The 16796-nt window shown below is 61.0% G+C and overlaps 1 protein-coding gene across 6 annotated transcripts in view; it reads right to left on the bottom strand.

Moving 5' to 3' along the window:
- Positions 1-1870: 1870 nt before the first annotated feature.
- SYNE3 (spectrin repeat containing nuclear envelope family member 3) overlaps positions 1871-16796 on the bottom strand; it is a 68388-nt gene continuing 53462 nt past the window's right edge. For 3 of the 6 annotated variants that reach the window (XM_036317869.1, XM_036317891.1, XM_036317899.1), the window contains 7 exons: positions 16057-16218; positions 15760-15932; positions 15025-15154; positions 13444-13608; positions 11307-11456; positions 9196-9234; positions 1871-4063 (listed from right to left, as the gene is read on the bottom strand). In XM_036317869.1, coding sequence (XP_036173762.1) covers positions 3860-4063; positions 9196-9234; positions 11307-11456; positions 13444-13608; positions 15025-15154; positions 15760-15932; positions 16057-16218 — 1023 coding nt within the window. In that variant the 3' untranslated portion in view covers positions 1871-3859. Of the gene's footprint in view, positions 4064-5367; positions 5637-9195; positions 9235-11306; positions 11457-13443; positions 13724-15024; positions 15155-15759; positions 15933-16056; positions 16219-16796 lie in introns of those variants that run through there. The other 3 variants (XM_036317880.1, XM_036317906.1, XM_036317915.1) reach the window with 3 other exon arrangements.

The raw sequence follows: 16796 nt of genomic DNA, 5'->3' as shown, positions 1-16796 counted from the left end.
GAAACCAAGGGTCTTAGTGGCCTGTGGCCTCCTGCTACCCACCCTGGCTCTGTCTGGGGCCATCTCTCTACTCAGAGCGCATCCGGAATTTTCAAAATCTGCTTGGCTTGCCCCTTACCCTCCCAACCCCCCCGCGTCCCCCCTCCCTCCCCAGACTGCGACCCAGGAGGCCTGGGCGATGCTGGCCTGGCTGTTGAAGATGCTTCCCAGGCGATGCTGATGGTCACGTGGGGTCCCGGGAGGCTGCGGCCCTGAGTCCAGCCTTTGCACAGACCGGGCACTGGTTGGGCCCCGGAAGGAGGCCAGCGTCTAAAATCCAGCGGCCCAGTCGCGTGTCCTCGCTCTCCTCCCACCTCCTCGGGCAAACCCCTTCCCTTACGTCCGAAAAAATAATTTCCAAGCCACACATGTCATAGACCAAAATAGAGATTTTTATTTCCAAACGTAGAGCAGATATGTTTTCAAAAACATGAAGCAACGACGAAAACCTCCAGCCGCCTTTGAGAGCACCGACTTCCGACGTGGAAGCGGCGAGGGGGGCCGGGGCGAGCACTTCCGCGGGGCTTTACGGCGCAGCTGGGGAGAAGCTTGGGGTCCCCGTCCCCCCCGCGCGAGTGGGGGAGGCAGGGCTCCGCGGGCTGTGGACGGGATGCGAACCCAGATAACACACACGGTTCCAGGACGGCCACTGGCTGCGGCTCGGCGTGCCTTCCCAGAAGCTGAACGTATGGCAAATGCGTGTTTTACAGTCACAAGTAGCATGTCGGCGGGGGTATGGTCCCTGTGTGCGCTGCTTACATATTAGAACATTTCAGACAACGAAGTTAATTTGCTTTTGAAGTCAAAACCCACTTACCTAGTTTACACACACACACACACACACACACACGTGTACACAGTGCACACACACACACAGACACGCGCGCCTTCCTCTGTCACTTCTCTGCCAATGAACCTTCTAAAACAGGCACAGCCATGGTCTCTGGAGAGAGAGGAGGGAGTCAGAGCTGCCCCCAGCAGTGCTCGCCCAGCCCACTCTGCACCCCGCCCCCCCAGCCCTGCGAGGGTGGCCTGTGCCTCCAGGGGAAGGTAAGCACCGGCCTCCACCCACTGAGCAGAGGAGACGCCTGCTGTGGCCCAGCCCGGGCTGCAGAGGCTGCGCCTGGAGCACCCTCCGCCAATCAGGACAGACGGACCGGGTCAGACCCCACGTCCGCAGGGCCAGCGGCGTTGTGCCCTCAGCCCCAGCGTCCTCATCTCAGACACGGAGGAAAGGAACACCCACCGGAGCGTGTGGGGATTGAGGCCAACGAGGCGTGTGAGCCGCAGCACCACACGGAAGGCTGTTTCTGAGGCCGCCGCCCCCTCCGCCCCTGCCCGCGCGCCCGGGTCCACACCTCCCCTTACCCCACAGACCCCCCGGTCCCGCGGGTCCTTCCCACTCAGAGCCCAGCAAACCGGGCGGGAGCCGGAGACGGCTCAGCAGGTGACCAGCAGCCTGGACCGTGGACCATGCTCACCTGTGTTTCTCTCCCCTTCTCTCCCCTCTTTCTCTCCCTCTCTCCTTCTCTCTCTGTCGCCCTCTCTCCTCCCCGCCCCCCCCCCCCCCACAGCTGGGCTGAGCAGGGACACTCCCCTCTTCCTCCTCCTCTCCCTCTTTCTCTCCCTCTTTCTCTCCCTCTCTCTCTCCTTCTCTCTCTGTCGTCCTCCCCCCCCCCCCCAACAGCTGGGCTGAGCAGGGACACTCCCCTCTTCCCGCCCGGCACAGTAAGGCCCTTTGCGGCTCTTGTTCAGGAAGCCAGACGTCATGAAAACCCTGATTGTCTCACGCACTCTGCGCAGAAGAGATTACACTTAGAGCACTAGTAAGTGGTTGTTCGATCCCATTACAACTGCATTTATATAAAGTAATGAAAATATCAGGTCTCCTTTTTAGAAAAAGTTATGCAAACAAGCAGACTAAGGCATCATCATCAAAGTTTACAAAATATACAGACACTCCCGCCCGCCAGCCCACACGCTCCACACGGAAGCACCACGTTCCCGCTCAAAGCCCTTGCTTCTGGAAGTTACTGACAAGGCGGGCGGGGGGCCTGCTCCTGGCCGTCCTGGGCAGGGTGCCCCCTGGGGGCGGGGTGCACCCTGGGGGCGGGGTGACCTTGCCCCCTTGCTGTGTGCCCACAGGCAGGTAGGTCACTGCCCCTCTCTGGGCCTCAGCCTTCTCCCTGTGAAGGGGGAGGGGCAGTGGAGACACTGAAGGCCCTGCCAGCTCGGACCGTCTAGGGTGGACGCACAGGGCCCCCTGCACCCGGCGTGGCTGCTGGACTGAGGTCTGGGTGGCGCAGCCCTGACCCAGCAGAGGGTCGCCCGCGGGCGGCTTCTCCCTGCGGCGAAGCGGGCTTTCTGCTGGGGGCCCGGCACGGTTCCCAGCAGCACCGCCTTCCCGCGCCCGAATGTCCGGTTCCTTTTGGTTCTGGGACCCCGGGTCCAGCGGCGAGAGCTGTGCCCAGGCCGGGCCTGGCGAGAAAGGGAGGCCAGTGTGCCGGGCGGAGGCGGGGGGCATCGCACGGGGCCAGGGCTCCGGCGCCTCAGTTTCCCCCGGCTTCCGGGGCTTCCAGGGTCTGTCACGCCTTCTGGCTCCACAGCCCCGAGGAGCTGCCCTGGGCCTGCGGGTAACTGAGCAGACCGGCTCGATGGGTAAAGCGCGGGCGCTGGGCATCTCTGAGAAAGGAAAGCTTCGTGTTGATTTAGGGAAAACACGATCCAGTTATAGCGCTCAGGAGCCCCCGGAGTCCCCGGGGAGGAAGGGGCCTGTTTCCGGCCTCGGGGCCCAGCAGAGAGAGGGCCGGCCCTCCCAGATGGTGGGGGGGCCGCGGCCCAGGCCTGGCGGAGGGCCAGGTGTGGCGCCCGGAGCTGGCTCCCTTTCAGGGGCACGTGGGGGCACTCTTGGTCCCGAGGATCTGCCTCTGTCCAGAGCCCCTCCAGGGAGGAGGAGGGAGAGCCTTTCCGGCGGCTGAGCCGCAAGGCTGACCCCTCACCTCTGTCTGGGGCCCTCACTTCCTAGTGTGACGGGCTCCCCTCCACTCCAGGGGGGACAGGACCAGCTCAGCCCAAGAGTGACGGGGGGCGGGGGGCATCTTCCCTCACGGGAGGCGGCTGCTCACAGGGCGCACCCCTCGCTCCACGGAGATCTTAGCCCTGAGGTCTCTCCCTGAACAGGACACGCAGGCGCCATGGAACTGCGACTCTCGCCCTGGTCCGTGCCATCGGGGCCCGCGGCGCCCCATCGGCCTGCCCCTTGGTCCTTCCCGGGCTGCTCTTCCAGGCCCCGCCCTCCCTGGAGGTCACTCTTCACTGCCCTCGCTGGGCCTGCCAGTGAGCGCCCCCATTTCTGCTTCTGTCCAGTTGAAAATGAGACAAGCATGTCCTCCGTCATGGTGCCTAACACAGGAGCCACTGGGCCTGAGCGGGCCCGTCCGAACGCCAAGCAGAGGCCTCAGTAGCCCTGGGCTGGGGGTGGGCTTCTGGGTAGGAGGTCACCCCGAGCGACATGCTGCGTTTCCAGGGCTGACGGCAGACCCCCAGTCCAGGGCAGCCCTTTCCCCACCCCGAACAGATCCTCCCCCGAAACCGTCCGCACGAGCCTGCACATGCAGCGCACAGAGTCCTGTACGTCGGTGCTGGTCCCGCCCAGCGCACGTGCAGCATAAATAGACAGACAACACCGTAGAAAAAGTCGTTCTGTGCTGGGAGCACCCGCACAGTCTTTGTCCCGGCAGCTCTGCCGTCCACCTGCCCATGTCCAGCGTCCCCGTGTCCTGAGGAGGCCGGAGGAGAAAGTCACCGGTGAGCCCCGCGGCTAGGTGGGCGGGGGGCCGCTGTAGCGGAGCATGAGCCTGAAGGAGCGGGCGAAGTTGTTGGCCAGTGTGCAGCTGCGGGCCTCCTCGCCCACGGGGAGCAGGAGCAGCAGCAGCAGCAGCAGCAGCAGCAGGAGCAGCTGCAGGGGCAGCGCCACGCAGCACACCCTCCGGAGGAAGCCGCCGGGTCCTCGCCGCGGCCGGGCCTGCGGACAGAGCAGGTGTGAATGGGCGGGGTGCTAAGAGCAGGTGTGAATGGGCGGGGAGGACGCCGGGGGAAGCAGTGGGCCTGGGCCACCTCTCTGACCGCACGGCCTCAGTCTTCCCATCTGTGAAGTGGGCCCAATGTCAGTGTTGCCAGAAACGAAGATCTCTCGTTTTCTCAAACCATTGGAGGCATGAGAGGAAGAACAAGCACATAGAGTTACGGGCTCTGCCAGTTACTATGTGAATCTTTGCCTGGCTGTGAGTCCTAGGCGTGACTCTTGAGAAGGTCACTCAACTTCTCTAAACTTCAAGTCTCTCAACTATAAAAAGGGGTAATAATGATACCTACCCAGCAGAGCTGTTGTGAGAAATAAATGAGACAGGGCCTGCAACATAGTGGGTACTTAAAACTACTGTCATTATTATTATGGTGCATCACTAATATCATCATCTACACCAGTCACCGCCACCATCACCATTAGCTTCATATCATCATCATCACCACCGCCATGTTCATCATCATGTGTGTCAACTTCACTTTATCCTTCTCCTTCACCACCATCTTCATCATCAACGCCATCCATCCTACAGAAGGACACCCCAAATCCTAGAGGGGCTGGCCGGTTGTGCCTCCACGGGAGTGCAGGGCCAAGAGCTGGCCGCTCAGGGAAGTGGAGGCCCCACGGTCATGAGGCAGCACGTGCAGGGCCGGCCCAGCTCGCGGACACCTGGCTGACTAGGATCCGCGGCAGAGGCTGTCACACACTGGCGAGGTGACCCTCGGCGAGTTAGCAACTTCTCTGAGCATCTGTTTCCTTCTCTGAAAAATTGGGATAAAACAGTGATGCCCATCCCCCATTTGCCGGGTTGTGGTGAGGACTCAACGTATATTTGCACACCAATTAAAAGGTAAATAAGCTCTTAGTAGCAGTACTATTATTGTAGAATATATCTGTTGGCTCCTTGTAGAACCAAAAGTTCGCTCTCCAGGACACCAGAAGCTATAATCAAGTGATGATGATGATGATGATGATGGTGAGAATTATGAGGATGGTAGTAATGATGATGATGATGATGATGGTGGTGGTGATGGTGGTGAGGACGGTAGTGACGATGATGGTGATGGTGATGCTGATAGTGGTGAGGATGATGATGGTGATGATAGTGGTGCTGGTGGTGATGATGGTGGTGGTGATGGTAAGTATGATGAGGATGGTAGTGATGATGATGATGTTGATGGTGATGATGGTGGTGGTAGTGATGGTGGTGGTGATGATGATAGTGGTGAGGATGATGATGGTGGTGGTAATGATGATAATGGTGAGGATGATGATGATGGAGGTGGTGATGATGAGGGCTGTGGTAACGGGCAGGAAACAAAACTCTTTCCTGTGAACTTGAACCACAGGCTGGAGCTACCGGAGGTTGGCCGTCTACGTTTACACACTCAGCGTGGTCCACACAGAAACAAAACGAAACACAAGCCGCAAGCAGAGATTTTAATGTAAAGAAATCTCGGGTGGCCAGTGTCCTGGGGTGGAGAGAAGCCAATTCACATCCTCACGGGAAGAACTTGATTGAAATCAGACACCCCAATTTGGGAGATGTGAGAATGCGAAAAATTAGGAGCCTTAAAACTATAAAATGTGGTCAAATAAGCCACCCTTGGGCCCTCCGCATCTGAATCTACATCCCACTGAGCCAGACTACATCCCAGAGCCACAGTCGCAAACGCTCTCCCTGCCCGCAGGCTGGCGCACAGGCCGACCCGTTCACCCAGGCAAGCGAAGCACCGAAGAACCTGGTCCCTCAGCTCACGGTTTGCCTGGGGTAGGACGCCCCCCCGCCCCCCGGGCCCCCCCCCGACCCCCCCGGCCCGGGCCAGGGCAGAACTCAGCTGACTCACGGCCCCGCTGTAACTTGAAAAGCAATTACATTTCATGTGTCTGGACGCTGCAGCCAAACTTCTCGTGGCTGAGCTGGCAAGTGTGTGGGCAGCTGTGAATTTAATAAATCTTAATTATTCTGTTTATACAAACAAGCAGGCTGCAGCCCTGGACGCAGCGGGGGCCTCCGATGGCCTGGCACTCGGAGAGAAAAAAGGTGCGAAAGCAACTGCTCATAAATCATTCGCTTCGGGGCAGGTTTCCCTTCCCTTCGGGATACAAATAATACGCGCAACGTTTCTAAGTTGGCAAGGTGACAGCCTCTGAAGACAGCGCCGGGTCCTCCCTGCCAGGCTGCGTGTGCATGTGTGCACGTGCTCACACACCCTCACGCACGCACGTGCGCACACGCCGGCCAGCAACGGGAGCACCAGAGCCAAACCACAGGGAGGCCCCCCGACAGAAGTGTCACTGACCCCTTTGTTCACAGAAAGTGAAGCAGGGGCGGTGTCTGCAGGAGTCTCCTGGGCCCACATTTACATGGCAATTAAGAACCTACTATGTGTTCGACTAGTGTGGCTCAGTGGTTAAGCATCAACCCATGAACCAGGAGGTCAAGGTTCGATTCTCGGTCAGGGTACATGCTGGGGTTGCTGGCTCGATTCCCAGTAGGGGGCGTGTGGGAGGCAGCCAATCAATGATTCTCTCTCAATCATTCCTCTCTCTGAAATCAATAAAAGCTTAAAAAAAAAAGAACCTACTATGTGCTGGTGGTTACAAGAAATTTTCCCATCATGAGCTCGGTGGACCCTCCTTTTTTTCCACTGGAAAACGGGGTAAGTGCTCTCCAAGGATCACACACCCGACTCCGGTAACGAGCACACAGCTGTGAAGGAAGCAGCTTGAGCTCCCCCTGGCAACTTGCTGGAAGTGCAGGCTCCAGGCCACCCGAGACCTCCTGAACCCGAAGCTCTGGGGGAGGGACCCAAACGCTGCATAAACAAGCTGCCATGGAAATGAGCCCCGAAGGCTCCCGCATATGGGCCCCCGGTGCTCACTGCTCCATGGTGGGCTGAGACCTGTCGGCCAGGCCAGCCAGCGCCAGATTCAAACATTCACACAGCCGCTTGTTTTAATGTCGCCCAGGGCAGCAGATTTGGGGGGCCATTTAGAGCCTGCCTGCTTTGCATATCCCATGAAACTGTGCCCCACATCTGCCAGTCATAGATAAAAACAACAACCCTGCAGCTATAAAGACCCCTAGGCCGTGCCCGGCTGGCGTGGCTCAGTGGTTGAGTGTCAACCTATGAACCCAGAGGTCAGTTTCGATTCCCAGGCAGGGCACATGCCCGAGTTGTGGGCTCGATCCCCAGTGTGGGGTGAGCAGGAGGTAGCCGATCCATGATTCTTTCTCATCATTGATGTTTCCATCTCTCTCTCCCTCTCCCTTCCTCTCTGAAATCAATAAAAATATATTTGTAACCAGACCCCAAGCCGCTGCTGCCTTTCGAAGCTGCCTGACCCAGAGCCTGGCCGCTGTGCTCAGCAGACCAGCTGGACACGTGCACCCCCTCCCCCCACCCTCTCCGCCCGGCCAGCACGCACAGCCGGCCAGCGCAGGGCTTCGTTCCGCATTCGCTGGGTCTCAAGTGCCTTCAGCAGTGCTCGGGACAAAGTCAGCGCTCAGCAAATGCGTGTGACACGAATAAGTGAATGAAGGAGGAGAGAGCAGATAAACACAGGCTGCGCACACTATCCTGACCACAGGTGGCGGGGCACCCGAGCCGCGCTGGAGGCTGGAGTCGGCCACCAAGAGGCCCCTTCACGGAAATGTTTAGCGAGCACTTACGGGAGCGCGGCCCCAGGGGCCCCAGACATGGCTCCCCGCGGACCCCCGCCCGGGAGCTGGATAGATGAGGACTCCCACCCAGCGAGGGGCTTAGTGTGTGAGCGCTAGAGGCAGCCTAGAGGCCTGGCCCCATGTCCCCCGTGTCCCCCTAGGAGCCACCAGGCTGGACACTGGTCCTTCCCCAAGCCCCTCCCTGCCTCTCTGTTTCATAAGGAGGCTATTTGTTACCCTAAACTGGGGGCGGGGGAGGGGCCTTGCTCTGTAAAGAACTCCTACAGACTGCATTCCGTGACCTTCAAAACCAGGCCAGCGTTAACAGTTCCATTTTACAGATGGGGACAGTGAGCCCCAAGAGGCGAAGCAACTTGTTCCAGGCCACAGTGCTGAGCAGCATGGGGCCCAGAGCACAAGCTCGGCCTCATGATGGTCCCACCCAGTCCGGGCGACACCCCCTCTTCCAAAGCAGGAAGACCTGAGCACCCTCGGGAGACTGAGGAGACGCCCCGTGTGCAAAGCATCCAGACACAGGCTCCGTGACACGCGGCCTCGAGGACCCAGAGCTCTCGGAGCAGCAGGCCGGAGGCTCGTCCCCTGGGCCAGGCTTGGCAGGAACCCACCTGCTCCCCTGGGAAAGGCGCCTGGGACATGGGGTACAGCCGGCTTCCTAGAAGCGGGCCCACCAGGCCCAGGCGCTTTCTTGGCGGATGTGAGAGGTGAAGACGGCTTTGGAGGCAGAGGCTCCTGCACAGCCTCCAACCCCGCCCCCTCCCTGCAGAGAGTGGGGGTGAGGGTGCCCTGGGGTGGCCGGACGTCCCCTAAACACCCGGCCAGCAGTTATCACACTGCCCGCACACAGTGGCTGCCAGGGGGTGGCATCTGGAGTAACAGTACTTGTTATCATGATGATCTCCGCCGTTATTGTTATTGCTTTGACCTGTACGCCCACGGGAGTGTCCCTGAGCGCACCTCGGGGGACCTAAGTGGTAACACCTGCCTGGTCCAATATGAAAGGCACCCCCCTTCCTCTCCTGTCCCCCACTGAGCCCCAAAACCTGTCTACCCTTCAGGTGGCCACGTAGCCCAGTTCAGAAGGGCCCGGGCTGACCCCTGCTGTCCCAGCAGGATTATTAAGAGCATCCTTGTTCCCTTGTCACCTCGTCCTGGGGGGGGGGGGGAGACTCTAGGGTCCCTGCCACCCTGTGCCTGTCACAGCTCAGGCCACTCTGCTCCCCCAGGGCTTCTGAGAGTGAGGGCCTGGGGCCCAGCACGGGCAGCCCAGAGCTGGTCCTGCATCAATGTTCACTCCTCACAGAACCTTCCAGGAGGCCCAGGAGGCCCAGCCCAGCCCCCGGCCCACCCACCCTCCCGCGTGGGGAGCAGATGGCGGGCGCCATACCTTCTGGAATCCAGCGGGCTGCCCTGCAGAACTCTGCGTCTGTTATTTTAGGGAAGGAGAGGAAAAGGGAAAAAAAGTTAAGTGAGTGAAACTTAAATCCCAGCAGAGCCCATAATGGAATATTCATTTTGTCAGGGGAGCGTTTCTTTAAAACTCCCGGTCATCTGGACAGGCTGAGCCAGCAGGTGATTCGATTTAATGAGCTTTTTAACGCACTCCGGGCCCAGGTGGGACTGTCTGGGACGCCTGGGCGAGGCTGGCGGCAGGGCCACCGGCTGGGGCTGGGCTGACACCTAGTGGCCGATTCAGCCACTGTGGGGCCAGCAAAGGGGGCGCGTCAGAGGTGGGGTCCGGGGTCCGAGGGCAGCCGGGACCCTCAGAAACATCTCAGCCGCCCCCTGCTCTGCTCAGCTCAGCTCAGCTCCAAGCCTGTCTCCTCACCGCTGGTGCTCAGGGAATCCTAGCAGTCCTCCCCACAGGGCTGCTGCGAGCCGTCGCACGTCGTCACGGCTCTGGTGAAGCTATCAGTGCTCCTCCAGAGGAGACGCGGGGCTGCAGCGGGAAGATGCTCGCTCGCTCGGAGTCCCAGGGCGGGTGGTGCCGGCGCCGCCGGGCCCAGGCCTCCCCCGCTGGTGTGTGCCAGTGCGGCTCTGCGCTCACAAGCCCCGGGACTGCGGGCGAGTGTGAATTCTCAGGGTGTCAGTGCCCCTCGGGGGACTGCAGACACAATTCCCTGGGCAGAGGCTGCTGGGAGGACTGACAGGATGATGGCGTAAAGCAGTGGTTCTCAACCTGGGCTGCACATTAGAATCCCCTGGGCATCTTTTTAAAATCCTGATTTCTGGGCCTCATCCTCCGGAAATTCTGTTTCTTTGTGATGGGGTGGGGCCACAACATGAGGAACAAAGAAACAGAATTTCCGGAGGATTGCCGGGAGCCGGTCCATGCTTGCTGTTTCAAGGGACCTGGCATATATGGCATACTGTTCTTAATATGTTTGCTCACCTTCTTGGCACTATGTGTTTTAACCAAGGTCTCTGAGAAAGGTTGTTTCCCCAGGTAGGGATTTTCCCCTGAAGTTAGGGAGGGAATAAAACCTCTCAACTAAGTGCCAGGCGGGTAATTAATCACTTTAACTATGAACAATCATGCTTAAGCTACATAATGGAGATAAGAAACGCCCTAACCTTTGTAATAGAGATTGATAGGATTGAATCAACTGGTATAAATACAGTTGTAACTAGACAGCAAGAGTCAGAACTTAGAACACAGACAGAACTGAGAACACAGAACTTAGAACACAGAACTTAGAATACAGAGCTTAGAACACAGAACTAAGAAGACAGAACCTACACAGAACCTAGAGACAGAAGAACTTCGCTGGAGAGAACATGGCAAAAGATCCTGGACTGAACCTGACTACAGAAATTGGCAAGAGAACCTGACTAGAACCTGGTGACTGAACCTGGCTGGAGAACCTGGACAGAACCTGGCTGGAGAACCTAGCCAGGGAATATGGCTACAGAACCTGCCTGGAGAACCTAGCAAGAGAACATGGCCACAGAACCTGGCTGGAGATCCTAACCAGAACTTCGCTGGAGATGCTGACCAGAACTTGGCTAGAGATCCTGGCTAGGCTGCTGATCAACTGAACGCTGTCTCCGTGTCATTCCTTCTTTGCTGACTCCGTCCACACCTTTGGGGACCCCTGGACCTGCTGGGGTTGAACCCCAGCAGAGGATGAGGCCCAGAAATCAGGATTTTTGAAAGATTCCCAGGGGATTCTCATGTGCAGCCAAGGTTGAGAACCGCTGGCGTAAAGGTTGCAGCTCACGAGGCAGCACAGCGCTGCTCAGACCTTAACTGTGAGGTCACGGTCACGGCTGCTGTTACTGGAGCCGGCCTCACAGGGTGGCCTCACAGGGTGAATGAATGGCATCTTGCCATCCAGCGCCCGGGACCTGGGAGTCTCCTCCCTCCCTCCCACCGCGCGGTCCCCTCAGTCTGGTCCCTGGAGGCACAGGGCGGGTGGATGTGGCCCAGGTTTCCCCGGTGAGCGTGGCTCGGCCGCAGTCCCACCCCCAGGCTGGGACCTGCCCGCCTGCACCCACCAGCAGTTGCCCGGAGTCCTTGAGCTTGGACTTGTACAGCATCCAGCGGTAGCGCAGGTCCTCCAGCTCCTCCGAGGCGCCCCTCGCCGGCCCCAGACGGAGGAGGTCCTCGAAGAGATGCTGGCCTTCAGGGACCCGAGCCTCCAGCTCCTGCGGGGAAAGGACCACGTCAAGGGCACCTTCCAATGGCCCAGACGCTCGCCTGGCCGGCAAGGAGCAGCCAATCGCATTCCACTTGGGCTGACAGAGCCATTGAATGAGAATCCTACTGGGGAAAGCGGGCTTCTCCTAAAATGCTTCAGCCAGACTCTGCCATTGCTGTCTGCCGCGTAGCAGAGCGGGCGCCTGCAGGACAGGGTCAGCACTGCTGGCCGTCCGGTCACCTCCCGCCCTCACATTCGCGTCACCGCCATCAAAGCTGCCACTGCGGACCCCCTTCCTTCAGCCTAGGCCTGGCAGAGTGATGTCCAAACAGGGATTTTCCTCCCAAATCTACCGCTGTGTCCCGCAGGGGGGCCCCTTCGGTCCGCGGGGTCCCTGGGAAGCGGTGTGAATGTGGGGCTCCGGGCGGGAATCCCAGGAGCCGGGGTCCGCGTCTGCCTATCTCCTCAGAGCCTCGGGGATGTGAGCTCTCCACAGACAGGAGGGTCCACCGGGGGAACCCCAGGCCGTCTCTGATCTGGATGGAACTGGGGGGGCGGGGGGGGGGGCGGCAGGAAGAGAGAGGAGTGACTGAGCAGGAGGAAGGGGCGGGCGGGAAGGACTGCCTGCCATGGTCAACCAGGCCATCGGCCCAAACCGCTCACAACTAGGAAAGAGGGCCGCACATCCAAAACATCTGAAAGGCATTACAGGCGCAGGACGGTGCCGGGGAAAATGACAGAAATGGGAGGTTTGATGACAAAAATTAAAATAAAGGCGCTAAAGAGCCAGCAAGGAGCCCATGGGGCTACAACCAGGCCAAGGAAAAACCAGGGAAGGCGGCCCAGCGTGCAGGCTGCTTTGCCAACAGGCCGCTGGCCAGGCTGGAGGGACCGCGGTGAAAGCGCAGGCTGCGGGCAGCCCCTCGGGGCCGTGGAGGGAAAGGTCAGAGTCGGGGCCCCGCGGCGGTGGAGGCCCGGCGACCAGTCCCTCTTCCGCGGGGACGCCCGAGGCCCGTAACTCAGGTCCAGAAGGTACGTGCCCAGATTAGACAGGGGGCGTGAGAGGGACAGAAGCAAAAAATCCCCAGGAACCAAGCAAGGCGTAGCGGCTAACTCCACGCGGGAGCGAAAGAGAAAGATTTGTGGTGGGAGACTGCCAGCCGAGCCCGCCCGAACCGCCGGCCCTCAGAGCCAGGAGCGAAACGGAGCTGCTGCGTGGAGCCCCCGGCTGCGGGAGGCTCTGTGTGTAGCCAGGGCTCGGAGACCCCGCAGCGGCGACTGGGGCATGTTTCCTCAGCCGGGCAGGACGGGGCAGGCTGAACAGAGGATGAATGCTTCTCCTGAAATGCTTCAGCCAGACAAGCTCAACGACCATTACGCACGCACAGGCAAGGACAGCTCACGACGAGGTACGTGCTCCTTGTTTTGAAGAGCTCCCTAGGGCCCTGGCTGGTTTGGCTCAGGGGAGAGCCGATCGCCTGTGGACGGAAGAGTCCCGGGTTCGATTCCAGTCGGGGGCATGTACCTTGGTTGCAGGCTTGATCCCTGGCCCTGGTCGGAGAGCGCGTGTGGAGGCCACCAATCGACATGTATGTCTCACATCAGTGTTTCTCTCCGTCTCTCCCTCTCCTTACCTCTTTCTCGAAAAGTCAGTAGAAAAATGCCCTGGGGGAGGCTTCACAAAAATAAATAAGTAAGTAATCTCAGTGGGAAAAAAGGAAGGGCTCCGTCGTGGCAAACACTGCCGGCCCGGCTGGCGCGGCCCCGAGGGGGAGCCTCAACCTGTGAACCTGGAAATCACGGTTTGATTCCTGGTCAGGGCACGTGTCCAGGTTTCAGCTCCATACCCAGTAGGGGGCGTGCACGAGGCAGCCGATCGATGGTTCTCTCTCATCACTGATGTTTCTCTCTCCCTTCCTCTGGAATCAATGGGAATTTTTTTTTGAACCATCCATGGTGCCGCCCCTCAGAAAGGGGCCTTTCCTGGCACGCACCTGCAGCTTCGTCTCTCTGGCCCTGGCGGCCTCGGCCGTGGCGGTTCTCATGGCGATGACTCTCACCAGCTTGGCGTTCTCCACCTGCAGCCACCGCTCGAAGTCACCCAGGAGCTGGGGGAAGCCCTCGGGGCCGCCTCCTGCTTCCTGGCGCGGGTCTGCCTGCCGGAGTGACAGCGAGGCCAAAGCATCAGCGGGGAACCCAGCTTTCCGGCCTCGTGTCCTGGGATCCCACCGGGCGGAGGGCGGGCACGAGGATGCCCACGGGGATGCGAGAGGCCTGGGGGCAAGGAGTGTCTGCTCAGCGTGGCCGCAGTGTGGAGGGTCCGGGACATTCCTCGGCCCCCGGCCCCCCTGTGGCAGCCCCACCACCCGACCAGGACGCTGGTAGGCTGGGTTACCCGCCGGCCCTTTGCCCCCGCGGCTCTGCGGCCGGAGTGGGCTCTCTCCTGCCGTCACTCGGCTGAGCCCTCCCTTGTGCACCCAGTGGCTTCTCACACGCCTCGATGTGGCCCAAGGCCTCGGGGCGGCTCTGCCTGTCTGCGGCTCGTCCCACCTGCCCGTTCTCCAGCCCGAGCGCTCAGACCTGCCTGGCACCTGGCCCTGCACTTTCTTGGGGTTTTGCACACATGCCTCCTCTGCAAGGAACAACCCCGCCCCCCGCCCCCCCTCCCCCCACTCCCTGCCTCCATGGTCCCCTCGCATTTTCCTCTGGGAGGGCTGCCCTGGCCCAGCCCCGGGTCACGGCCTCTCTGCAGGCCCCACAGCCCATGGCCCCTCTGCCATCGCACCCCGCTTTCTGGAAACCCCGATTTCATGGCCTGTGGTTCCCACTGCCTCATCTCTCACGGGGTGCTCCGAGGGGCTTGCAGACAGCAGGCTCGGGGCCCCCAGACCTCCTGAGTCAGAGCCCGCATGGTAAGCAGCGATCAGGTGCAGGCACAGCGGGCATGGCCCTGCGCTGGGCTCCAGGCTCTGCTGGGGGGAAGGGTTTCTGGGTGGTTCCCAGCTGGGTCCCAGCCCCGGCACAGCTCCGAGCGGTAACACCCCATCAGTGCCTCGCGGGCGGAGAACAGGATGGATGGGGTGACGCTGGCTTTGAAGAGTGAGTTTCTCTTCACTGCGCTAGCTTCTCGCCAATGCGCTGCCTTTTGTGAAGGCATCTGGGGGACAGGACGGCTGATACAGGGCAGGGAGCTTAGTTCTTTCTACAAAATACAACTCACGGCACCAAAACCTGCCCACCCTCTGTGGTTTCAGTTTGCAGCCTGGGCTCGGTGGGAAGCGCTGACCCCTGGCCTCTCCTCCCTGCGGGGGACGGTGTTTCTGAGGGGCGAGGGCGTGTCTGTCCAGGGGAGCCCGGGGCCTTCCCCAGGGCCTGGGTCTGGGGTCTCTGAGTCCGTCTGTCCAGTGGCCTGAGGGACGCCTGTGACACGCAGGGCCGGCTGACCGAGACCGGATGGGGCCCACTCCCGAGCGAAGCCTGTGGCCCCGGTTGGGGGGCTTTGCCGGAGATCCTCCCCCGCCCCCATCACTGGCCTGGGATCTGGCCCCTCCTCCTGGAAGCCCTGCCAGACTCACCTGCCGGTGCCGCCTGGAGAGGGGCCCCGTGGGGGTGAGGACAAAGCCCCTCTTCGGGATGTTGTTGGTGAAAATCGGGGTCTTCCCGGAGTCCACGTCCAGCCTCTGCAGCTGCCGGTTTCTGATGAGGCTGAGGAAACAAACCAGCCGTCAACGCCGGACCCGGGAGGGGACTCACCTACTGAGACCCCTCACAGTGATGGGGGAGCAGGTGCCCAGTGATGGGGGTGCTGAGACCCCTCACGGTGACAGGGTGGGTGCAGGTGCCCAGTGATGGGGGTGCTGAGACCCCCTCACAGTGATGGGGGTGGGGTGCAGGTGCCCAGTGATGGGGGTGCTGAGACCCCTTCACGGTGATGGGGGTGGGGTGCAGGTGCCCAGTGATGGGGGTGCTGAGACCCCTTCACGGTGATGGGGGTGGGGTGCAGGTGCCCAGTGATGAGGGTGCTGAGACCCCCTCACGGTGACGGGGTGGGGTGCAGGTGCCCGGTGATGGGGGTGCGGCCCGAGCCCGGGGCGGGGGGGGGCGGGCTGGAGGCTCACTCCCAGCTGGGGCAGCTCCCTGCTCTTCTGGACCTCCAGAATGCCAGCTGGGCCAGCTGGGAGATGCCCAGGCCCCTGGTGCCACGCCTGCCACAGGCAGAACCCCGGCCCCTGTCCCACGGCACCACTGAGCTCCGCGCTGTGGGGAGGGGTGCTGTCCCAGACCAGGCCGAGGGCCAGGAGGCCCCTCACCTCAGCAGGCTTTGCTCCAGCAGCCTCAGGGCCCGCCACGCCCCCGCCAGCTCCGCCAGCTCCTCCTGGACCTCGGCAGCCCCTTCCGGGGAGGACTTTTCCATCACCAGCCGGCCGTGCGCTTCGACCAGGGGCAGCTGGGCCTCCTTCTCGGGGAATTCCGCCAGCAGCCCCTGTGTACACACACACACACACACACACACAGTAAGTCCTGGCGGTCTCCGCTCCCAGTGTGGGTGCTTTGGCCTCCCGACCTGCCTGGGGGGTGCACCATCTCCGCAGGGAAAGCCATCTCACCTGGACTTCGGCCTCGCGGGCCTGGGCATCCCAGGGGCCCGTGTCCCCCAGGTAGGACTCCAGCTTCTGCGTGACCACGGCCACCCACTGCTGCAGCTGCAGGAGCTCGTGGCTGAAGGCGCAGTGCTCCCGTGTGCTCCGCTGGCTGCCGTCCACCAGGTCCTGCGGCACAGCCGGGGCCAGGGCGCCTGAGTGCTGGCTGAGGCCGAGACCTGGGCCCCCAGGCCTGCCCGGGCCCCGGGGTGTGCTCCCCTTTAGGGCCCCCGACCCAGCAGGGACCAGGGCGCGGGTCCGCCCTCTACATGGTGCAAGGCATGGGCCCGGAAGACAGCTTCTGGCGAAAAGGGCTTGGAGCCTGTCTCGCTTTCCCGCTCAGAGTCTGGGGCAACCGGATCTCCTGTCCACCCCATGTGGGTGCATCGGCACAGCCACTTGTGAAAATGGTGGGTCCACAGCTCCTACCCGGAACATGGCAGCCCTGGGACGCGACCCTTTCACCCCTGGGTACACACCCAGCAAAGCGAACACTCTTCACCAAGAGGAATTGTGGGAAGCCGCCCATTGCCTTCACTGGCAGAGAGGTGTGAACAAGGAGCCGGGAGGCTGGTGACCCTTGAGCCCTGGCAAAGGTCAGGGCTATGAACCCACTGTTTAGTCGAAACAATGGTAGCTGAAGCAACTTCCCCACCAGACAGTCATATAAATCCTCACTGATAAGATAGTCTGCCTGTTACTGGAAC

The sequence above is a fragment of the Myotis myotis genome, unplaced genomic scaffold, assembly GCF_014108235.1.
Source record: "Myotis myotis isolate mMyoMyo1 unplaced genomic scaffold, mMyoMyo1.p scaffold_m19_p_1, whole genome shotgun sequence".
In the NCBI taxonomy this organism is placed as follows: Eukaryota; Metazoa; Chordata; class Mammalia; order Chiroptera; family Vespertilionidae; genus Myotis; species Myotis myotis.
The sequence above is the reverse complement of the archived record's forward strand: the minus strand, read 5'-3'. Positions and strand labels throughout refer to the sequence as shown.